This window comes from Saccopteryx bilineata, chromosome 5 (genome assembly GCF_036850765.1).
Source record: "Saccopteryx bilineata isolate mSacBil1 chromosome 5, mSacBil1_pri_phased_curated, whole genome shotgun sequence".
Lineage (NCBI taxonomy): Eukaryota > Metazoa > Chordata > Mammalia > Chiroptera > Emballonuridae > Saccopteryx > Saccopteryx bilineata.
In genome coordinates this window covers 18,127,114-18,152,488 of record NC_089494.1, presented here as the reverse complement: position 1 = coordinate 18,152,488, position 25,375 = coordinate 18,127,114, and the positions used below count along the sequence as shown (strand labels likewise).

The 25,375-nt window shown below is 43.0% G+C and overlaps 1 protein-coding gene across 1 annotated transcript in view; it reads left to right on the top strand.

The window, feature by feature from the left end:
* The first annotated feature begins 1,015 nt into the window (after positions 1–1,015).
* Positions 1,016–25,375, top strand: part of CYP27A1 (cytochrome P450 family 27 subfamily A member 1) — a 33,326-nt gene continuing 8,966 nt past the window's right edge. Inside the window, exon 1 of the mRNA XM_066281044.1 lies at positions 1,016–1,755. Coding sequence (XP_066137141.1) covers positions 1,486–1,755 — 270 coding nt within the window. The 5' untranslated portion in view covers positions 1,016–1,485. The remainder of the gene's footprint in view (positions 1,756–25,375) is intronic.

The following is a 25,375-nucleotide window of genomic DNA, read 5'->3' as shown; positions in this document are numbered from 1 at the left end:
CCTCTCTCTCTCTCTCTATCTCTCTCTCTCCTTTCTAAAATGAATAATAAAAAAAAAGAATTCAGTGACCCAACTGAATAGATAATTAATAAATTAAATGACACAGGAAGATAGAAAAGTTCAGAAGAGAAGAGAGGGTAAAAGTCAGGAAGGATACAGTCAAAAGGTCTAACATATGGATCGTTTGTAGTCCTACAAGGGGAGGAGAAATAGAAACGAGATAGAAGCAGTGTTTCAACAAATAATGCCTGAAAAACACCCCAAACTGATGAAAGACTTTCAGTCATAGATTCAGGAAACTCGATCACCCCTGAGGGATAGGTAATAAGAAATCCACACCCAGCCATATCAGCTGTCAATCTAATTGCTGTCCCTTTGAACTTAATATGCCCTTTTCCTCCACCCTCTGGTTGCCTATAAATAACCAATTCTTCAAATGCTCTTAAAACAAGCTTTACTATTTTACTGGCTCTTTTACTAAAGGGTTGAATAATCTTTGACTCCGTGTTTATTTTATAATTACATGTCATGCTTTTAACTTTTTGGAAAAGTATACTTTGAATATATATGAAACAAGGAATTCATGAAAGACTATTTTTTCTTCTTGCAATATTTTTGTACTATTTTATTATTATTATTTTTTCCCCATCTCACTGAACAATAATTCTGGTCACACTCACTAATCCGGTCTCAAACTGCAGTTTGTAAAACCCTGTTTTGGGAGACTCCGGGCTGGGTGGAGGGTGGAGAAGAAGACGGGCAGCGGGTAGAATTGCATTTTAAAAACTTATTTAAATTTGTTTGTTGGTCTGTTTGTTTGGCTTCTCCCACTCCAGCAATCAGATGACCTCGGACACTGGGCCTTTTTGTTCTGTTTTGTTTTGTTTTCCCTCTTCTCTCAGCGGCCACACTCCAGGATCAATGCGGGGAAGTGGGGCGGGGGAGGGGGAGCCGGAGATGCATTAAGAAAAACCAGTGGTCAGTTTAACCTCGGCAGCGGGTTCCTAGGGTGGCGATCCTGCAGGTCCAGCGAGGGCCGGTCGCTCTGGGTGGGGCCTCCGGGACCTGGAAAGGCTGCGGGATCCCGGAACTTTTTGGACTTCTGGGAGTTCGCAGCAAGCGAACTTCAGGTTCTCCTCGAGAGTTCTCGGAAGTGCGAAGTGGGGAGGCGCGGAAGGGGCGGCTATCGTCGGAACTCTCCACTGGGTTCCCTAAGTTCCCTTGTGCATCTTCTGCCTTTGTGTCGGCTCGTCCCTTCCCGGGGCGGGGAGGCAGGCAGCTGGAGAGGGTGGCTTCGGCGTGCTCTTCAGGTCCTGTTTGGAGGGACTGAGGGCCGTGAGATAAAGTGAACAGTAAAGGGCCTGGCCGGCCTTTGCCCGTCCCACCCCGGGATACCCGTGCCCTTGAACCCGCCCCTCCCGATCTCTCTCTGGGCGGGTTCCAGGCGCTCCGCACTCGCCACCCAAAGGCGCAGCGACGTGAGCTATGGATCGCTTTGCCGCGCTGGGTTGCGCGAGGCTGCGGTGGGCGCTGCTAGGGACGCGGATGACCCGTCTTGCTCTCGGCCCACAGGGGGCCAGAGCCAAGGCCTCGATCCCCAACGCCCTCCCGGTGGCTGAGGCAGCCGAGGCTCCCGGAACCGGGCCTGGCGACCGGAGGCTGCGGAGCCCGGATGAACTTTCAGGACCTGGGCACCTGCGCTTCCTATTCCAGCTGTTAGTACAAGGCTATGTCCTGCACCTGCACCAGCTCCAGGTAAGCGGGCGGGGCCTCGCGACGGGGGGGGGGGGGGTGAGTGAGCACTGGGCGGAGAAGCTGGGGATGGGGAGACGTTGGACAGAAAGGGAAGAACATGGGAACTTAGCTCGGCCCCGGCTGGTGCTATGGTCATAACATGGAAATGGGTGGGGTTTTGTGCTCAGGGTGGACAGAGCCCTTGGAACGGAAATGAATAGGTAGAAGAGTGTTAAGAATCAGGAGGGCACCAGAAAGGAGGTGACTCGGGACGCTACGTTTAAAGTGTACAGAGCTTCAGAGAGGAAGGAACTTTTTCGGTAACAGAATGGCAGATGCAAGTGTGCTAACTGCCAGATGTTATAGAACCACAACTTATTTTTTGCAGTCATATTGTCTACCATAGACTTCTTCCAAAGGCAATGGCTTCAGGAGGATTACAGAGGTTTAACAATTAGCCAGGTAAATCTCATCTTAAGGGAAAAAAAGATGTCACTTTCAGAGAGTGAAAGCAAAATCATAGACATTAAGGAAAAGGTGTATTACTTTGTTACTATGATATCAATTTCCAGTAAGGAAGATTTATCCAGTGGAACACGGATACGAGGCCGGGATGAATGGCCTGCCCCTCTGTCAATGGACAGACCCCGGAAAACCCAATACTGATTAAATTGGAGAGGTTTCAGGATTTTCTCTAGAGCAGTAACCAAACTAATTCTCGATGGCCCGAAGAGGAGAAGGAGGAAGCAGAAGAAAGTCAGAAATATGTGGCCATTTATAGGAAAGGTCAAGGCTGAGATTTAGGAGAGCCCCTTGATTCCAGCCCTACACCTCAAAGATCTGTAGTCACATGAACCTGGGCCGCTACCGTGGCAAATACTCACAAAAATTAGGGGATATTTCAAAATGAATATGAAGCGATAAAAAAAAGTATTTGATTTTTTTTTATTAAACAAGAACATCAGAAAAGCAAATGATGCCTGACCAGGCGGTGGCGCAGTGGATAGAGCATTGAACTGAGATGCAGAGGACCTAGGTTCGAGACCCCGAGGTCACCAGCTTGAGCACGACTCATCTGGTTTGAGCAAAAGGCTCACCAGTTTCAACCCAATGTTGCTGGCTCGAGCAAGGGGTTACTCGGTCTGCTGAAGGCCCGTGGTCAAGGCACATATGAGAAAGCAATCAATGAACAGCTAAGGTGTTGCAATGCGCAACGAAAAACTAATGATTGATGCTTCTCATCTTTCCAATCCTGTCTGTCTGTTCCTGTCTATCCCTCTCTTGGACTCTCTCTCTGTCTCTGTAAAAAAAAAAAGAAAGAAAGAAAGAAAGAAAGAAAGAAAGAAAGAAAAGAAAAGCAAATGACAAGTCAAAGAAAATTGTTTGATTATGCAAATGAGATGCAAAATCAACTTTTATTTCATTGGTGGAAATGCACTATACAAAAGGCTGAAAGCACTGGAGTATCTGCACGTCCCCTGATCTTGAAAGTGCATTTTGAAATATCCCCTAATTTTTGTGAGCAGTATATATTAGCCCTTCCCACACACTACAGGTGGCTGGTGTGAGTTAATAAAGGGCGGAGTGCTACACATCTGTAAAACCCTGGTTAATACCCCTATTGAGGAACAGGATGCATATCAGTGACTGACTTTGTATCAGTTCAAATTTTTTTGGTTGTCACGCACTCTGGCTTAAACTGTAAAGCAGCTTTATTGGTTCATATAACCAAGAAGTTTAACAGTTGGGTGCCCTTCAGGTATGGTTTGCTCTAGAGATTCATGAGATCATCAAAGCTATAGTTTTGTTTTTCTGCAGTTCTCTTGGCTCTGCCGTCTTGCAGAAGTTAGTTGACTGGCTTGGGTTAATTGCCCATCCCTGAACATCATTGTGGCCACAAGCATACTCTAATTAGCTTAGACCCTTGCTGGTTCATCCTTAAATCTGGGGTTAGGATCTTTTCTTCTAAACTCGGTGGCTGCAGTACAAGAGGGAGGACTGGAATTGATACAAGGGCACTTGCCCATAACGTTCCCTGTTCCCGCAGTTGTCAAAAACTGCATATCCCACATAAAATTATCCAATCCGCTTGGGGAAACAGTGCAGGAATTAAGGGGATAGAGTGGAAATTGGGACATGTATAAATCATGTTAGCCCATTAATGCTAGTTCCTTCTCTTTTCTAACCAAAATAATGTCAAGAGTTGTTAAAAAAAATGAAATGTGAATATATGTTACATTTATATGTAAATTTATATTAAATTGATATCTTTTAGAAATATCAACCCTTAGAGTGATGAGATCAGCTATCTATTCTGTAGCTCTGATAGTGGACTTCCTGGATTGATGACCCCCCCAATGCCAACATTTTTTCTTGTAATGAGAACTTTTAAGATCTACTCTCTTAGTGACTTTCAAATATATAATACAGTATTATTAATTGTAATTACCATGCTGTACATTACATCACAGGACTTATTTTCTTTTTTTTTTTTTTTTTTACGAATTTTTTTTTTATTTTTTTATTTATTTATTGATTTTTTAATTGATTTTTAGAGAGAGGGGAGAGAGAGAGAAGGGGGAGGAGCAGGAAGCATCAACTCCCATATGTGCCTTGACCAGGCAAGCCCAGGGTTTCGAGGACTTATTTTCTTTAAAACTGGGAATCTGTATCTTTTGACCACTTTCATTCATTTTAACCCCCCCCCCCCACACACACACACACCTCTGCCAACCACCAATTTGTTCTCTGTATCTGTGAATTTGGTTCTGTTTTGTCTTAGATTCTGCATATAAGTGAGATCATTGAGTATTTGTCTTTCTCTGTGTGACTTAATTCAATTAACATAATGCTCTCAAGGTCCATGTGGTTGTAAATGGCAAGATTTCCTTCTTTTTATGGCTGAATAATATTCCTTTGTGTGTGTGAATATATATCTATGCCACACTTTCTTTACCCACTCATCCACTGATGAGCACTCACACTGCTTTCCTGTCTTGGCTATCGTCAGTACTGCTGCACTGAACATAGGGGCGCATATATCGTTTCAAGTTAGTGCTTTCCTTGGATAAATACCTGGAAAAGGAATTGCTGGGTTTTATGGTCTTTCTATTTTTAATATATTTAAGAAACAACCATACTGTTTTCCATAGTGACTGTACCAATTTATAGTCCCACCAACATCGCACAAGTGTTCCCTTCTCTCCACATCCTCACCGATACTTATTATTTCTGTCTTTTTGATGGTAGCCATTCTAACAAGTGTTAGAATGTGGTTTTGATTTGCATTTCCCTGGTGATTAGTAATGTTGATCACCTTTTTATGTACCCGTTGGCCATCTGTATATCTTATATCTTCTTAAATTGTTTTTTTTTGTTGTTGTTGTTATTGAGTTGTATGAGTGCTTTATTTTGGATATTAAAGCTTATAAGATATAAGATTTACAAATTTTTCCCTATTCAGTAGGTTGCTGTTTTATTTTGTTGATGGTTTCTTTTGCTATGTAAAAGCCTTTTAGTTTGATGCAGTCCCAGTTGTTTGTTTTTGCTTTTGTTACCCTTGCTTTTTATATCAAATCCAAAATATTATCTCCAAGAATGACATCAAGGAGCTTACTGCCTATTTTTCTTCTAGAAGTTTTATGGTTTCATGTCTTATGATCAAGTCTTTAATGCATTTTGAGTTAATTTTTGTGTATACTGTATGCTAGTTTTATTCTTTTGTGGTTGTCCAGTTTTCCAACACCGTGTATTGAAGAGACTGTCTTTTCCTCACTGTCTATTCTTGGCTCTTTTATTGTAAATTAATTGACCTTATATGCAGGGTTTGTTTCTGGGCTCTCTGTTATGTTCCAGTGATCTATGTGGCAATTTTTATGTCAGTATCATACAGTTTTGATTACTATAGCTTTGTAATATAGTTTGAAATAAAGATGCATGATGCCTCCAGGATTTTTTTTCCCTCAAGATTGCTTTGGCTATTCAAGGTATTTTGCAATTTCATACGAATTTTAAGATAGTTTGTTCTATTTCTGTGAAAAATGGCATTGGAATTTTAACAGGAATTGCCTTGAATATATAGATTGTTTTGGGTAGTGTGAACATTGTAATAATATTAATTGTTTCAGTCTATGAACATGATTGTTTCCTTTTGCATCTCCTCAATTTCTTTCTTCAAAGTCATAGTTTTTAGTGTATAGGTCTTTCTCTTCTTTAGTGGAATTTATTTCTAGATACTATATTCTTTTATGTAACTGTAAATATGATTGTTTTATTAATTTTTTTGATAGTTAGTTTTGATTATTAGTATATAGAATCAACAGATTTTTATATATGATTTTATATACTGCAACTTTATTAAATTCATTTATTGGCTGTAATGAAGTTTTGGTGTAGTCTTTAGGGTTTTCTGTATATAATATGTCATTTGCAAATAGTGACAGCTTTTCTACTTTCTTTCTGACTTGTATGCCTTTTATTTCTTTTTCTTGCCTAATTGCTTAGGCTAGGACTTCCAATATTTTGTTGAATAAAAGTGGCGAGAGTTGTCACCCTTGTCTTATTGCTAATGTCAGGGGAAAAGCCTTCAACTTAGACTATGATGTTAGCTGGTGGGTTTGTCCTATGTGACCTTTATATGCTGAGGTAGGTTTCCTCTATACCCACTTTTATGAGAGTTTTATTATAAAAGGGTGTTAAACTTTTTCAAAATATTTTTATACATCTATTGAGATGACAATATGATTTTTATCCTTCATTTTGTTAGTATGGGGTATAACACTGATTTATTTGCTAATGTTCAACTCTCCTGGCATCTTTGGAATAAAGCCCACTTGATCATAGTGTATGATTCTTTTAAGTAGTTATTGTTGAATTTGGTTTGCTAATATTTTGTTGAGGATTTTTGCATCTATACTTGTCAGGTATATTGGCCTATAATTTTCTTTTCTAGTGGTGTCCTTGTCTGGTTTTAGTATCAGGAAAACGCTGGACTTGTAAAATGATTTTGGAAGTGTTCCTTTCTCTTTTACTTTTTGGAAGAATTTGAAGGGATTGGTATTAATTCTTTAAATGTTTAGTAGAATTCACCAGTGAAGCCATCTGGTCCTCAGCTTTTGGTTGTTGGGAAGTTTTTGATTACTACTCAGATCTTCTTACTTGTAATTAGTCTGTTCAGCTTTTCTACTTCTTCAGGATTCAATCTTGGTAGGTTGTATGTTTCTAGGAATTTTCCATTTCTTCTAGGTTGTCCAGTTTGTTGGCGTATAATTAATTGTTCATAGTAGTCTCCTATGATTCTTTGTAGTTCTGTGGTATCAGTTGTAACATCTCCTCTTTCATTTCTGATTTTATTTGAGTCCTCTTTTTTTCTTGGTGAGTCTGGCCAAAAGCTTGTCTATTTTGTTTATCTTAGAAAGAAAACAACTCTTGGTTTGGCTGATCATTTCTATTGTCTCTTTAATCTCAATTTCAATTGTTCCCACTGTGACCTTTGTTATTTCTTTCCTTCTACTAACTTTTGAGTTAGTTTCTCCACTTTTTTTCCCCTAGTTCCTTGAGGTGTAAAGTTGGGTTGTTTTTTAGATTATTCTTGTTTCTTACTGTAGCATTAATTGCTTTGAACTTTCCTCTTAGGTCTGCTTTGCTGCATTCCATAAGTTTTGGCTTTTACCACTTTTTTTCTTTCTTCACCTAAAGCCTCCATTCCCACTCTCTACTGCAGTGGTCCCCAACCCCTGGGCCACGGACCGGTACCGGTTCGTGGGCCATTTGGTACCGGTCCGCAGAGAAAGAATAAATAACTTACATTATTTCCGTTTTATTTACATTTAAGTCTGAATGATGTTTTATTTTTAAAAAATGACCAGATTCCCTCTGTTACATTCGTCTAAGACTCACTCTTGATGCTTGTCTTGATCACGTGATACATTTATCCGTCCCACCCTAAAGGCCAGTCTGTGAAAATATTTTCTGGCATTAAACCGGTCCGTGGCCCAAAAAAGGTTGGGGACCGCTGCTCTACTGGACATCAGCATCAAAAACCAGATAATTTGTAACCTCCTGAACCTGGTAGGCTTTGTGCTGCCCAACAAAGAGGATGTTATTTCCAGCACCAGTAGTTCCAGCAGCTTCACCAGGTCAGCTTCCTTGCTATCTGTGGCTCGGCTGGCAATATGAACAGTCCCATTGTGACTTTGGGAAGAAATGGTGCCTGGTCTTGGACTCCTTTATTGCTTGTCCTGCCCCTGAAATCTAGTCATGCACCACTACCACATCAATGTCCCGAAGAGCATGTTTGGTTATATTGGTCCCCTGCTCAGGAATCTCCACAGGGCCTGAAGAATCAGCTTTTAACTTCTCATCTGGACATTGGAGGCCCCAGCTTCCTTTTCCCAAGCACCTTTCCCTTTAAGTTTTGGTATATTTTCATTTTCATTTGTCTTTAGATCTTTTACTTTTTTTTTTAATTTATTCATTATAGAGAGGAGGGAGAGAGAGAGAGAAGGGGGGAGGAGCAGGAAGCATCAACTCCCATATGTGCCTTGACCAGGCAAGCCCAGGGTTTTGAACCTGCAACCTCAGCGTTTCCAGGTTGACGCTTTATCCACTGCGCCACCACAGGTCAGGCTGTATTTAGATCTTTTTTAAAAACTTTATTATTAAGTGACAGGTGGGGAGGCAGAGAGACAGATTCCCGCATGTGTCCTGACCGGGATCCACCTGGCAAGCCTCCTACCCAGTAATGCTTTGCCCATCTGGGGCTGCGGCTTCATTGCTCAGCAACCGAACTATTTTAGGGCCTGAGGTGAGGCCACAGAGCCATCCATAGTGCCAGGAGACAAATTGTTCAAACCATTTGAGCCATGGTTGCAGGAGGTGAAAAGAGAGAGAGAGAGAGAGAAAGAGAGGAGAGAAAAAAGCAAGAGGGGGAGGGTAGGAAAACCAGATGGTGGCTTCTCCTTATGTGCCCTGACTGGGAATCAAACCCAGGACATCCACACACTGGGCTGATGCTCTACCACTGTGCCAACTGGCCAGGGCTCTTTAGGTATTTTTTGATATCTCTTTTACTTCTTTATTTTTATTTATTTATTTATTTTTATTTTTCTGAAGTTGGAAACAGGGAGGCAGTCAGACAGACTCCTGCATGTGCCCAACTGGGATCCACCCAGCATGCCCACCAGGGAGCAATGCTTTGCCCATCTGGGGCATCGCTCTGTTGCAACCAGAGCCACTCTAGCTCCTGAGGCAGAGGCCATAGAGCCATCCTCATCACCCAGGCCAACTTTGCTCCAATGGAGCCTTGGCTGCAGGAGGGGAAGAGAGAGACAGAGAAGAAGGAGAGGGGGAAGGGTGGAGAAGCAGATAAGCACTTCTCCTGTGTGCCCTGGCCGGGAATCGAACCTGGGACTCCTGCACACCAGACCGATGCTCTATTACTGAGCAAACCGGCCAAGGCTTTGATATCTCTTTTGATTTCTTCTTTGACCCAGTGGTTGTTAAGCAGCATGTTGTTTAATCTCCACATATTTTTTGTGAATTTTCCAGTTTTTCTTCCCAATATTGTTTTCTAATTTCATACCATTATGGTGTTAAAAGATGCTTGACATAATTCAATCTTCTTACATTTATTTATGATCTATACTGGAGAATGGTCCATGTGTGCTTGAGAAGCATATGTATTCTATTGTTGTTTTTTTTTTTTTTTGAGTAAGGAAAGATTTATTAATCAAGAAGGCCCCAACCAAGAAGATGGGAGACCTGATAGTGCCTTAAATCTCTCTTCTCTGTTGCTTTTGGATGAAATGTTCTGTACAAATCTGTTAAGCCTGTGTGGTCCTAATGTGTCATTTAAGACCAATGTTTTCTTACTCATTTTCTGTTTGGATGACCTTTTCATTGATGAAAGTGGGGTATTAAAGTCACTTACTGTTAACTGTATGGATCTATTTCTCCCTTTGTGTCTGTCAATATTTGCTTTATATAGTTAGGTGCACATGTTTCTTTTTTTTATTTTTTTACATGTTTCTTATTATAACCTGTGTATATGGCTTAGAGACTGAGCTGTTAAGTTGTGAGGGCTGGGCCTATGTCTTTCCCACTTCTGTGCCCCCCCCAAGGCCAGGGGAGGTTCTCAATAATGTTTAATAAGTGAATAAATTTCATGGGCCAGCCAAAGGCTATGAGTGGTGCCAAGCAGTGGCTACATCCGCTGGTAAGCCTCTTTGTGAGACTCTTATCAGCTCCTTCATCTGGGCCATTTGACATAAGATAGAGTGAAGATGAGATGGTAAGGGAGGTGGGCATGTTAATTAAGTCTGGCCCTTGAGGTCTCAGTTTTCCAGGTTTAGAAACTAAATTTTGTCAACACATTCGACATCACTATACTACTGGAGACTGACCCACAGAAACAAATTGTGGACTGGAGTGCCCACGTGTTTCTTTCCTGACGAAGTTAGCTCTCCTAGGGATCATAATATTTCCTTACATTGAAACTCCCTATTTTGTCTCTGGCTGGTTGGCTCAGTGGTAGAGCATCAGCCTGGCGTGTGAAATCCCAGGTTTGATTCCTGGTCATGACACATGGGAGAAGTGATCATCTGCTTCTCCACCCCTCACCTCCTCTCTCCTCTCTCTCTTTCTCTTTTTCCCTCCCACAGCCATGGCTCAAAGGGTTTGAGCAAATTGGCCCCAGGTGCTGAGGATGGCACCATGGCTTTGCTTCAGGCATTAAAATAGCTTGGTTGCCGAGCAACGGAGCAGCAACCCCAGATGGACAGAGCATTGCCTGCTAGGGGGCTTGCTGGGTGGATCCTGGACGCGGTGCATGTGGGAGTCTTTCTCTACCTCTTCACCTCTCACTTAATAAAAAGATAAAAATTAAAAATAAAAAAAGAAACTCCCTATTTTAGTTATCTATTGCTGTATAACAAACTATCCCAAAACATAGTGGCTTAAAACAGCATTTTGTTATATTTATGATTTGGGGGTCAAAAATTTGGACTGTGCACATCAGAAATGGCTTAGTTTTACTTCACAATAGAGTAAAGCTTCAGTTTGAATAGCAAAGATCACTAGGTTGACTTAATTTGGGCTATATGTCTGAACCTTGGGTCTGGCTTTTGACTGGCTCCCTCAGTTCTTCTCCACGTCACACCTGCCAGGAGTTGAAATTTTCAAGATGGCTTCTTTTATTTCATGTTTGATGCCCAGGATGATTTTCCAGAACAAATGAATCAATTCCCCCCCCCTCTCTATGTGGCTAGCTTGGGTTTCCTCTCAGCCTGGTGGTCTCTGAATAGTCAGACTTTTTCCAGAGTGCTGTCTTTCCCAAAGTGAATGTTCTAAGACAAGGGTCCCCAAACTTTTTACACAGGGGGCCAGTTCACTGTCCCTCAGACCATTGGAGGGCCGGACTATAAAAAAACTATGAACAAATCCCTATGCACACTGCACGTATCTTATTTTAAAGTAAAAAAAAAAACAAAACAAAACGGGAACAAATACAATATTTAAAATAAAGAACAAACAAACAAACAAACAAATAAATAAATAAATAAAATAAAAAACAAGTTAATTTAAATCAACAAACTGACCAGTATTTCAATGGGAACTATGGGCCTGCTTTTGGCTAATGAGATGGTCAATGTGCTCCTCTCACTGACCACCAATGAAGGAGATGCCCCTTCCAGAAGTGTGGCAGGGGCCGGATAAATGGCCTTAGGGGGCCGCATGCGCCCGCGGGCCGTAGTTTGGGGACTCCTTTTCTAAGAGATAGAAAGTGGAAGTTCCCTGTTTCTCAAGGCCTGGGCCTGGAAACTGGTGCAGCATCATTTCCACTGTATTCTACTCATCAAAGCTCTTACAGAGCCTATCTGTCTCTGGAGCAGAAGATGCAGACCTCACCTCTTAAAGGGAGGGATAGCAAAGAAACTGTACCTATTTTAATCCACCACATCCTCTTCCTAAGATCTAGACACCTAGGGAAAGAAATGAGTAACTACTTTAATAGACTGCAGGTGTATAGAGACCCCAGAACTAAAGGAGTATAATCATTTGGAAGGAAATTTCATCTAGGCTGTGGAGAAGCCTGGTTGAATATGCTTCTTTGGTGTCTGCCCATTACATTAAGTATCTCTCTTGGGAGATAAATGCTGCCAAATTCTTGCTGTTTGGCTTCCCTCTTCTGGGTTTTGTAATGGCCAGTTCTATTCTGTTAACACATTCTTTCTTCAGTTTGGCTAATACCATTGATTAGATGGATTTTCTGCCTCAGTACTCACATTACTATGAAGCCTTCCAGAGATTATCCTCCAGTTACCCTGACTTGGCTTAAAGTGTTTCAGTCTCATCTGTCAGACATTTACAGGTTCCCTTGAGGCTAACAGAATTAGGTGTACTGCCTGTAAGCCTTGAGGCTGGGAAATTTGAAACTAGGTGTTGAAGACAAAAATGTGAATTATACCAACTTATCAATTGCGCTGCCAGAATTTTATCTTACCGATAAAGGGATAATCTAGCTAGCGTATTCAAGGTAGCAATATTTTTGATTGTGAAAGATTAGGATGACTTCCATGTCCCAGTAGGGGACTAATTAAATAAATTATAATACATTCATATGATAAAATTTTATGCAACCATTAAAAAGAATAGGGGAAAAGTAAGTATACCAACATTTGCATCATGGAGGTGCCAGAAGAAGAGAGAGAACAAGAAATTGAAAACCCATTTTAAAAAATGATAGAAAGCTTCCCTAACTTGGTGAAGAAAATAGATAGATAAGTCCAGGAAGTGCAGAGTCCCGAACAAGATGAACCCAAAGAGGCCCACAGCAAGACACATCATAAGGGAGATTCTTAAAAGCAGCAAGAGAAAAGCAGTTAGTTACCTACAAGGGAGCTCCCATAAGACTGTCAGCTGAGTTCTCAACAGAAGCGTTGTGGGCCAGAAGGGACTGGCAAAAAATATTTAGAGTGATGAAAAGCAAGGACCTAAAATCAAGATTATTCTACACAGCAAAGCTATCATTTAGAATTGAAGGACAAATAAAGAGCTTCCTAGACAAGAAAAAGCTAAAGGAGTTCATGACCATCAAACCAGTATTATGTGAAGTGTTAAAGAGTCTTTTTTAGAAGAAGAAGAAGGAAAAAAATATAAAAATATGAACAACAAAATGGCAATAAGTACATATTTATCAACAGTTGAATCTAAAAAACAAAATAGGCCCTAGCTGGCTTGCTCAGTAGAGTGTCGGCCCAATGTATGGATGTCCTGAGTTCAATTCCCGGTCAGGGCACACAAAAGAATTGACCATTTGCTCCTCTCCTCCTTCTTCTCCCCCTTCTTTTCCTCTTCCCCTCCTGCAGCCAGTGGCTTGATTGATTCAAGTGTCGCCCAGGGCACTGAGGATAGCTAGGTTGGTCCAAGCTCGTCATCCTTATATGCTAAAAATAGCTCGGTTGGGAGCATCGGCCCCAGATAGGGTTGCCCGGTGGATCTCGGTTGGGGTGCTTGTGGGAGTCTGCCTCACTATCTCCCCTCCTGTCATTTAAAAAATAAAAAAATAAAAAACAAAATAAACGAACAAGTAGAACAGAAACAGACTCGTACATATAGAGAACATTTTGACAATTGCCAGATGGGGGGGGGGTTGGGGAGAGATGGGGGAAAAAGGTGGAAGGATTAAGAAGTACAAATTGGTAGTTACAGAATAGTCATGGGGATGTAACAGCGTAGGAAATAGAGTCAATACTATTCTAATAACTATGTATGTTGTCAGATGGGTATGAGATTTATTGGGATGATCACTTAATAAGTTATGTAATGTCTAATCACTAGGGTGTACACCTGAAATGAATATCAAAATGTATGTCAATTGTAACTGAAAAATTAAAAAATGATTAAAAAATAAATAAAAAGAATATGGACAGATCAATGTGTATTGTCATGAATCGCTTGCAAAGACATGGAAAGAAAGTAAGTGTGAAACTAAATAATAATATGACTTCATATGTGGATTTAAAAAAAGTGTGAGGCATATGCTGTTATATGTTTACATATGTGTAAAATATCTCCAGGAAGACACACAAGAAATTTGTAATGCCGGTTGTCTTTGTGCAGGAGTCTTGGAGTCTGGAGGTGAGAACTAGGAAGACTTGATTTTTATTGCAGGACTGCTATGGACGTCCGCCAGAGTTACTTCTGGCTTCACCTTGCCAGCCATAGTTCAACAGCCAAAGGATGGAGAGCAGGACATAGTGGATGTTGGACAAAGTGCTTCCTGGTCCAACATAACAGATATACATATACTTATTTATTTTAAGATTTTATATATTAATTTGAGAGAGAAGAGCAAGAGAGAGAGAGAGAGAGAGAGAAAGGCAAGGGGGAGGAACGGGAAACATCAACTCATAGTAGTTGCTACCTCTATGTGCCTTGACTGGGCAAGCCTGGGGCTTTGAACATATGACCTCAGCATTCCAGGTCGACGCTTTATCCGTTGTGCACCACACATCAGGCCCAACATAAAATTTTGAGGTCTTCTGCTGGCACCTCCTCTTGTGCTTATGTCTGGCTTTGGGTTTTTACTTCTGGGTCCACTTCTTTGTCCACATCCTCTTTTCAGTTCTGCATCTATCACTGATCATCTGCTCCTTGTTCCTGAAATATTCTCCTTGCTTCACTCCAGCCCAGCCCCACCCAGCTTGTAGGAAAAGGTGTGCTCAGCGTGTGAAGTCTGCCTCTGGGTGTGCGAGGGCTGCGGGTGGCGGGTGGGCAGTGCTTCTGTTTCCCTGCCAGCCTCTCTGCAGTCACGCCAGGCATTGGTCTTCCTTTGCCTCAGCTTATTCCTCAGAATACAAAATCGGAAGGAAATCCTTACAGTCCAACTCCCTGGTAACTTAGGACGGTTCTGCCTTCTTCATTATTGAAGTAATGGCTGCACACATGCACACAAAAAAATTTTTTTCCAGCTTTGTTTGTAAAATAAGTAATTCAGGTTTAAATATCTGTCAACAAGATAAATAAATTGTGGTATATTCGTACAATGGAACAATACAACAGAATTTGTATCTGAAATGTTTCCAACTTAAAAAAGATATGAAGCAAATGTGATAAATTTAACAGTTCTTAATTCTGGAGATTGGGTACATGGGTGTTTATAGTGTTATTTTCTTTAATTTATCCACATTAAAATATTCATAGTAAAAAATATGAGTCACTTGGTTCATCATGAATCCAAATGGTGCCACCGGCTTGGTCTGATCTTGGAGATCGCTCAAGACAAAGTTTGGAGCAAGGAGAACCTGAGAATGCTGTTAATTATTTAGCACCTTCTGTCACTTTGAAATGTGCATTTCATTTGTGTGAGGGAGTTGGGGCTAAACCCTGACAACACTTTGACAGCACTGTCCCTGCTAGACTTCTCATCTTTGACCCCGAATGGGCTTTCTTTCTGGCACCTGTCAGTGTAAGCAAAAGAGAGGCCTGTGCCTGAATTTACATCTCTCCTGTTTACCCAGCTGCCAGCTGCCAGCTCTTCGGGTCAGGTTTGTTGACACTGGAGAAACAGCACTTGGTATTTGTGAGTTCACTTCTGTCCTCAGAGCTGTTTACTTGCTGTTGTCCTGTTGTTTCGCTGTGCTAACTCTCTCCCTAAGGAGCCACTATCAGTACACTAAACAGGTCCCTCACTAACTAGGAGACTAGAACGTCACAGTGCAGTATCAGTTGTTTTCAGGGGGAAATTTGGGGATGATTTTAATGCTCTTTCTTTGTTTTGTAACAGCTTTATTGAGATATGGTCACACACCATACAATTCACCCATTTAACAATGAAATGGTGTTTAGTATATTTACAGAGTTGGACAACCATCACCACATCAATTTTACAGTATTTTCATCAGCTCAGAAAGAAACCTTGTATGGTTTAGCAGGCACTTCCCTTCCCTCCCTACATAATGACTACATTTCCTATACTGTCCACCCCTTTCCCTCCCTATATAATGACTACATTTCCTATACTGTCCACCCCTTTCTCTCCCTATGTAATGACTACATTCCCTGTGCTGTCACCCTTCCTCATCAGCCCCTGGTGACTGCTAATCTACTTTCTGTCTCTGTGGATTTGCCTATTGGGAACATTTCATATAAATAGGCTCATTCAACACCTGCTCTGTTGTGAAAAGTTTCTTTCTTTTAGCATGATGTCTGCAAGGTTCATCCATGTTTTAGCAAGCATCACTACTTTGTTCCTTTTTGTGGCTGAATAATACTCCATTGTTGGGATATGCCATAATTTGTTCATTCCTTTATCTGTTGATGGATATTTGGGTTATTTTCACTTTTTTGGCTTATGTAGCACTTTTTGAGTTTTCAAGGCACATGTACCTGTCAAAGGTATTCGTTAAAGTGGTGAAAATTAATTTTATTCAGTAACTACTGGCAACAGAGGAAAGAGATGAACTCCATTCTGGTTGTGCAGAGGGTATTTTAAACAGAGCATGAAGGAGTGGGGAGGAAGACCAGTGGGCCTTGAGTAGTCAGGGAAACGAAAACTCACAAAGCAGGAAGAGAGGATTGGTTCATGTGAAGCTGGTCTGGATTTGTAAATAGTGCTTCTTCTTTTTTTTTCTTTCTTTATTTTGAAGCTGGAAACAGGGAGAGACAGACAGACTCCCGCATGTACCCGACTGGGATCCACCTGGCACGCCCACCAGGGGTGACGCTCTGCCCACCAGGGGGCGATGCTCTGCCCCTCAGGGGCGTCGCTCTGCTGCGACCAGAACCACTCTAGCACCTGGGGCAGAGGCCAAGGAGCCATCTCCAGCGCCCGGGCCATCTTTGCTCCAATGGAGCCTTGGCTGCGGGAGGGGAAGAGAGAGACAGAGAGGAAGGAGGGGGGGTGGAGAAGCAAATGGGCGCTTCTCCTGTGTGCCCTGGCCGGGAATCAAACCCGGGTCCCCCGCACGCCAGGCCAATGCTCTACCACTGAGCCAACTGGCCAGGGCCAATAGTGCTTCTTTTATTGAAGTCAGGCTCCTATCATCCCACAGAGACTGGGGGACAGGGGCCCTATCTTAAGGTGTTGGCTGGAACAAACAGTAAGTTCTTTTGGCAGCCTTGGGTTTCCTCAGGCAGGTCCTTTAAGGGAGGCTTCATCCTAGGGGTGAAGGTCATCCTCGGGGTGGGATCTGGTGTTGTTAGAAAGCATATGAATGTGTCCGAGTCTTTTATAAGCCAAGGTTGAGGCCCAGTCGAGAAGAAGGCTGAGAGGGTTCTGACTAGAACTTAGCTAAGGAAAGAATCTTTATCACAACTTAAAGCCTATTTGGAGTAGAGCCCCAGCCAGGCTCCCCATTGGGAGGGCAGCTAGAGGTGTCAGCAACCACACCCGCCCCCTCAGCTGGCCCCAGAAGTTCTGGTCAGTGTAATTCCTTGTTATTACCCGTGCTGCGGAATTTAGAATCATTAAAGATCAGAAAGTTAACCTTGTTCATCATCTTTAGTAGAAACTGATCCTTTCTGAAGTCAGTGGCTCTTAGAAAGTTTCTAAGAGATTTTAGGTTCAGATGCTCTTTGGCCTGCAATTAGCTCAGGGTGGTGGGTGGCAGTCTGGGTCAAATTGGCCAGATGCCCTATAGACAAGAGCTGAGAGATTCACAGTCCTTCCTTTCACTCTCGATAAATCAGGGTTGACCCCTGATGTCCGTCAAGCCAGAGTTGTTCCTCTTTCCTCAGCCATGTGATCAGTGTGACGAGTCCTTCTGTAATTACTTCACGCCATGTCCCAATCCTCCTTGTGTCTTGCCCTCCTGTGAGCCCTGGTTTCTCCTGAGGTGCCCTAGTCGTTTTGTCCTTGTATACCTTATACCAGGGGTCCCCAAACTTTTTACACAGGGGGCCAGTTTACTGTCCCTCAGACCGTTGGAGGGCCGGACTATAAAAAAAAACTATGAACAAATCCCCATGCACACTGCACATATCTTATTTTAAAGTAAAAAAACAAAACGGGAACAAATACAATATTTAAAATAAAGAACAAGTAAATTTAAATCAACAAACTGACCAGTATTTCAATGGGAACTATGGTCCTGCTTTTGACTAATGAGATAGTCAATGTCCAGATCCATATTTGTCACTGCTAGCCCTAACAAGTGATAGGACGCGCTTCCGGAGCCGTGACGCATACGTCCCACGTCACTGGAAGTAGTACTGTACGTGAGCGACACCGTACTTTGCAGCGCCGCCACATACAGTACTCCAGGAGCACAGGATGCTCCTCTCACTGACCACCAATGAAAGAGGTGCCCCTTTCGGAAGTGTGGCGGGCCGGATAAATGGTCTCAGGGGCCGCATGTGGCCCGCGGGCCGTAGTTTGGGGACCCCTGCCTTATACTATCCTAGAGTATCTCCCACTCCTGGCATGTGGGCACATCAGGACTGTTTTAAGAGCTGTCTCCTCATATTCATGATTGTTATCATCAATATCCATGATTGCCCAAGGGCAAGAAGCACAGTCAGCAGCAAGAGAAGCACCAAGTTATCTATTCCCTGACTCTCCTTGCTACATTCAAATTCCAGCATCCTGGTTTCCAAGGGGAGGTGTGGGAAGAAAATTGTGGAGTGAGAAAAGTTAACCATGTGGCTTCGGTTGCTCACAGCCTATCTGGGCCTCTTTCCACCTCCCCAGCTCACAATGGAAAACTCTGTCTAAATAAACGATACCCTTCTGGCAAACTGCCACATTTATAAGCCAAACTTTCTTACGTGTATTCTCCACTGGGAGCTGAGTTTTGGTTGTCAGTTATCTTTTTCAGTTTCTTCTATAAAAGTCCATGCCATCTTTCAATGGCACCTGCTCCCTGGGGATGACCCAGGGTATGGAAGGTCCAGCGATTGTCCCAGGGAGCTGCCCACAGCTGGGTACTTTTCACTTCAAATGTGGCACCGTTGATTGAACGTTCTTAAGGGATCTGAATATGCAGCACAGTTCATATGGGAAGATCCTTGAACAGTGTGACCCCCATCTGCTGTGTGGATGGAGATGGCAGTGCCATACTTTGAAAAGCTTCAGTCGGTGCCCAACAGCATCCTTGAGAGGATGGTAGGGGACCTCTACAGTCCGTTTGCCAGTAGAGGCAAGGCCCAGTAGCCATCTCTGTGTGCCTCAGTTTCCTTTAGCCCTGGACTGTATCGCTGGCATGTTTCCTTGGCTTCATGTACTGGAGTCATTGCTTGAATTGTAGGTGGATTACCATGACTTGTGAAATGGTGTATCCAGATAGCCATAATCCTTACATGAGCGCCACAGTTCCCATCAAATTGCTGATTCCATTGATGTTCATCCAAAGAGACCTTTTCCATGGACATCCACCTGGGTCACTAACAGGGGGTATGGGTCTTGTGTGATCGGCTGCCTGCCATAACGTTCGTCCTCAAGGAGGATAAGGTTTGATCATCCAGGCATTCTGCTGCCAGGCACCAGCCCACACCACCATGAACCAGTGAAAGTGTAACAAAGTACAATTTGGGAGGTCTTTTCCAGGGCAAGTACCACAGCTTACAGCTGCGCCTGTTGAACAGCGTTCTCTTTCTCATGCATCGTTTTAAACAGTTTTTTCCCTGGGGTTCCACAGCAGCAGTTCAGTACACCCATGGCCTTCAATTTACCTGATCCATCCATGAAGTAGGTCCTCAGTGTACCCAAGCTTTGTCAAGACCCTTTGTGTGGCTAAGTTCCTAAGAAACCCGAGGTGTTGGCATAGACTCTGCATCTCCATCAGCACATCTGGAGGACAACCAACCACCTGATGCTCAGTTACTTCTTTTCCCCAGAACTATCACTTCTGCATATGACTTGTTAGGCAATCCCCATTTTGTTGCTGTTCTCATTTTTGCCTCATTTTATGAAAGGGACATCAGGGTAGAGCAACACTTTGGCAGCCTCTCGGTGTCCACCAGCACTCATCTGTATCTCACATGGGGAACCCTGGGTGGTGATATCAGGCAAAGGTCATATCCAAAACCCTAGAGAACCATTTCCCAAATAACCGCATGATTTTGCCACGGGCTCCAGTCTGCAGAATTGTTAGTCACTGACAATTGTTGCTCAAAAGTCTTGTGAGCACTGATTTGCCCATGCAGAGGGGCAGTCTGTGCAGTCTGTGGGGTAGTTTTCTCAAGCTTGTCTGTCTCGTGATCTTCCCTTTAACCCCTTCTCTTTTTCTGAATTCCTATCCTACTTTATCAATGCCTCATGGCTGGGCGGGGAGAGCTGGGTGGACTCCTGGAGGCCCCCCCCCCATTACTACTGTTCCAAATGGGACACTTCCTCATTGGGAACATGCTTTACCATCAAGAGAAGAATTACATGCATTTCTACAATACATTCAGCAGTATCCATGACAACCACTTGAGTGTGTGCTGGCTCAAAAAGGCTCAGGCTCACCTACTGTGAACCTTTTATATGTCAGGGTGGCAGTCCAGATGTGATTGGGAAGGTAGATTTTGAGTAAAGCAGTTTACCCTTCATAATGTGGGTGGGCCTCATCCAATCAGCTGAAGGCCTTAAATGAAAAGACTGAAGTCCCCAGAAGAGGAGAGAATTCTGACCCTAGACTGCCTTCAGAACCAAGACCGCAACATGGGCTCCTGCTAGAATTGCCAGACTTCTGGCTTACCCTGAAAATTTCTGACTTGCCAGCCCCCACAATTGCATGAGCCAGTTTCTTAAAATAAATCTCTCTCTCTGAATATATATATTCAGTAAGTCCTCACTTAACATGTCACTGGGTTCTGCAACTTTAAGTGAAACGACACGTAATGAAACCACTTTTACCATGGGCTAATTGACATAAACAAGAATTGAGTTCCTATGGCATGTGTGTCCCCATTCTGGAAGCCTGTCCTCCCGCAGTCTGCCCGTGTTAGTTCGCTGGGGCTTCCATAAAGTACCACAAACAAAGTGGTTTAAACAGCAGAGATTTGTTGCATGTCACCGTCCTAGAGGCCAGAAGCCCCAAATCAAGATGTCATCAGGGTTGGCTTCTTCAGAGGGCTGTGAGGGGAGCCCCTTTTGTTGCCTTGTAAGTGACTGTCTTCATGTTCACACGGCATTCTCCCTATGTGCATGTGCATCTGCGAAAGTCAACCATCCCTGTCACCTTGTCTGTAAACACATCAGCACCCAGGTCTGCAAGGGCCTGCCAGGATCCTGTTCTGCATCTCACTGTCTTTTTCCAAAAGGATGTTGTGACCTTATCAGCTTTGGGGAGGAAGGGGTTAAAACTCCCATGGAGTCCATCTTCAGGAGCAGCGGGTTGCAACTGTCCTATCAGGAGCATACTGCTTTGTAGTCAGTAAAAGACAGCAGTTCTCCTTTGTCTGCCAGAGGAATTCAGTGTTGTCATTCCACCAACATTGTTTCCAGAAGCCACTTGACCAGCCCACTCTGAACGTTGTCGTTGGGGCCCTTCAAGACTTTATACAATTACAACTTCGGATGTCAGAGGAATTTTCTTAACACTTTGGGAGCCCTCACCCATAAACATTCCGTTACTGGTTTCACTTCATAGGAGGAAATGGGCTCCAGACTTCTCACTCACAGAATTACTTTCCCTTTTGTTCTCACCTCACTGCAGCTCTTGCCCCAAACTGCCAGTCGCTTTGTAGAGAAACACTGACCAAAGGGTTTGTTTTTAACACAGGCACTTCAGGAATTACAGGAATGGCTGGGAGCTCAGGGAATGGGGTGGAGGAAGGGCGTGGGCAGGGAGAGGGGGTGCTCTATCGAAAAGTGCAGTTTTACACTTTCAGTTTCAGTGGCCACTGTGGACAGTCGACAGGACCGTGGGAAGACTCGTACTCCTCTGCCACGCCAGCCTTATCTGTCCTAACCAGCCTGTGGGCCGCCACCCTTCCCCGCCACACAGAGGCTTAGCCAGACCGTGTGTTACTAGATCGTGGAAATCGATTTATCTCCTACTTGGCCAGGTCTTAAAAGAGCATTGTAACTTCACCAGCCGCATGTTGGGCACCTGACGCGTCAGGTTCACACAGTAGACAAGGTGAGGCCAAGGCCTAACAGATTCTTCCGGGAAAGACACAAAGGGCCACATTTAGATGTAAACAGTTTATTATCTATGTGCATAGAGAGTGAAAGAAGACTAAGCCAAAGGCCCCAGATCCCCAAGATCGTTGGCCCACACATGCAAAAGGACTGCCCTGAAACAAGAGGGGCCCGATGACTGCAGTGCCACTTAGGGGGTACCCCATTGTGGAGGAGCCCCTCTTTTCTGAGGAGGGCAGGGAAGAAAACCCACACCCCCATCAGAACCCACAGAGCATGAGAAACTGTCTCATGACAGCCTGCCGGGGGGCAGAGGGGGGCAAGTGCGAGTGGCCCGAAGGCAGCTCGTTGCAGGCGTGTGTGCAGTTCTCCTGCATTTCCGGAGGACCACGGGGCGTTCAGCCTGAAGACTCGGAGAGGCTGGGTCCACACCTCCGCGTGTATGGATACATATGAGTCAGGGAGGGTGCCGTGGTGGTGCTGTTACCCAACAAAGTGACAAAGGCTGTTAGTGTTGGGGCTGCAGCTAGAACAGAATCTCCTGCCAAGTAGTCCATGACTCCTCCACTGATACCGCCAGCTGCGGTGCCTGAGCCGCCACGAAAACACGTGACAATGAGACAGGCACTTTTCTTCCTGGTAGAAATTACCCTTGTTCTTCAAAAAGATCACATAAATATAAGTTACATGCTAATTATTTGAGATTACACGTCACATTTAACAAACAGAGTGTCATTTTGACTTAGGTGAAATTCTTTGCAGAAATTAAGAAGTCAGGAGACGCAAAGGCTTTAATTCAAATCTTCCATAATCCCAACTCCCTACACATGTCACAGAGCCTTGTATGCATAGGTGGTTAATAGACATTTGTGACAGGAATCCATAAATACACACATGATCCTGGGGATAAGTAAGCATTGTCCCTGCTTGCTTGTCCTTGGTGACTAGGCTTCCACACTTTCTCCCATGTGTCATCTACACATACATGTTTTTAAAAATGAAAGCATACCATATATTACTCTCTTTTGTCGTTTGCCATTTACTGAAACGATAAATATGAATATCTTAATAAATCAGTAAAAATACTTCTATAACAGTTTTTAATGAATGAATTCAGTACTCTCACTCTTTGGAATGTCACCTGGCAGAGGCCAGTCCTGCCATTCATTCTGGCGAGGATCCCAGGAGACTCTGTTCTGCAAAGTGGTACTTAGACAGGACCTATCTGAGAACCTTCGGGCTTTGTAACCGGCTCAGGTTACAGTCTAATGGTGGTTGGCACACAGACACGACACACATCTCTCAGCAAATGTTCTGGTGTCTTTCTAAAATAAGTTCTTATATAAATAGATCCTCATTAAGTTCCACTGAGTAAACTAACCTAGAAGAAGAATACAGAGAAAGAGGGAAGAAAGCAGGGCCTAGGCAAGGAGGAAATGTCCTAGAAACCTCCAGCCTGACAGCCGGGAAGCTGAGCCAGAGTCTCTGGATTCCAGGGCGGGAGCTGGTATCCGACTGACTAATAGTTATTGGTCTAGTCTTTTAAATTTCTTTTTTTTTTTTAATGTTTACTTTATTGATTTGAGAGAGAGGAAGGGAGAGAGTGAGAAAGAGAGGGACAGGAACATCAACTGTTCCTGTATGTGTCCTGACCTGGGATTGAACCAACGCCCTTTGTGATTTGGGTCTAACCAACCATGCATCCGGCCAGGGCAGTCAAGTCTTTTAAAACATGGCATTTCTCTCTGCGCCCTCTATTCCAAGATCACATTAGAAATTTTGAAAAACAAATCACAGTATAAGGAAGAAAGTAAACTATCTGTAAACTAACTCAGAGATAACCACTACTTGCATTTTTAAAACAATGTGACATGTAATTTTACTTGAACTTAACAGAAGGAAAAGAAACCAAACTTAAGATAAACATTTCTTCAAAATGAGATAGTATTTCTTTAAGAGTTCTCTAAAATTAAATCGTTAAGAGACATATAAAGAGGTTGGGTTATTGCAGAGGTTTTTAACCTGGGGTGATTTGACCCCTCTGGGGACATTTTGGCAATATCTAGGGACATTTTTGGTTGTCATACCTGGGAAGGGGGCTAATGGGTAAAGACGGGGGGTGCTGCTAAACATCCTACAATGCACAGGACAGTCCCCACAGCAAAGAATTATCCAGCCCAAGATGTCAACTTGGGGCGAGAAACTTGGGGGGGGGGGTGTTGCACAGCTGTATTTTAAATAGCATATAGTTTTACAGGGCCTAAGTTTGTTTCTAAGTTAGTAAGACAGTTTTTTCAGGGCTCAGCAGAGTAAGTGGTTGAGAGCACCACCTCCAGTCAGATGGTTTGAGTTTGAACTCTGACTCACCAGTAAAGTGACCTAGAGTAACCTCTTTAGGCCTTAATTTTCTCATCTACAAAATTGTGGTAACGTTAAACCTATGTCATTCAGCCATAGTGAGGAGTGAATGAGCTAATATAAATAATTAAAATGCTTGCAACAGTGTCTGGTTTATGCTAAGCTCCATGGAAATATTTGCTATTATTATTACTACTAATAATACTAAGTTATTAATATCTTAAACCAAGTAGAAAATACAAATAAAAGCTTAATTTGAAGATAAATGTCCTATGAAATTTAGTAGACAAAAGTAAATTTATGAGTAAAGTATTAAATATTTTTTGATGGAAACTTTAAGAAAAATAAGTGAGCCTGACCAGGTGGTGGCGCAGTGGATAGAGCGTCCGACTGGGATGCGGAGGGCCCAGGTTCGAGACCCCGAGGTTGCCAGCTTGAGCGCGGGCTCAACTGGTTTGAGCAAGGCTCACCAGCTTGAGCCCAAGGCCCCTGGTTCAAGCAAGGGATCACTCAGTCTGCTGTAGCCCCCAGTCAAGGCCCATATGAGAAAGAAATCAATGAACAACTAAGCTGCCGCAACGAAGAATTGATGCTTCTCATCTCTCTCCCTTCCTGTCCATTCCTCTCTCTGTCCCTCTCTGTCTCTGTCACACACATACACACACACACACACACACACACAAATAGTGAAATGAATATTTAGGGCCACTGTTTGCATTTTATACATTCTAAGAAACATACACATTAATTCAGAGATTAAACCAGGCTTTCCTGTGTTCTTGAATTATCTGATCAATGGTGGGTGACTTACTATTTCAGAAAACACTTTCTGTTTTCCTCTCTTTAGATTAAAAAAAAAATTGAATGCATTCTCATAGTTCAAAACTCAAAACAATAAAACAAGAGCTACACCACCCAGCCCTACTCCCACCACTGCCCCTCCCCCCTCCCACGGCAATTACTTGAAGTAGTTTCTGACGTATCAATCCACTGTGTCTCTCTGAAAGCAAACACAAATGCTGTGTATTCTTATTTAGCCCTTTTTTCTTAGGCAAAAGATATCATACTTTTCCATTTAACAATCTAACTCGGTTATCGATCTTCCATATTACATACAGTCTCTACTTTCAGCTTGGTACACAAGGAGCTGCTGTATTTTCTTTTAAGGTGATATAGTATTCAATTACATATTATGAATGTGTTTGTAATTTTTAT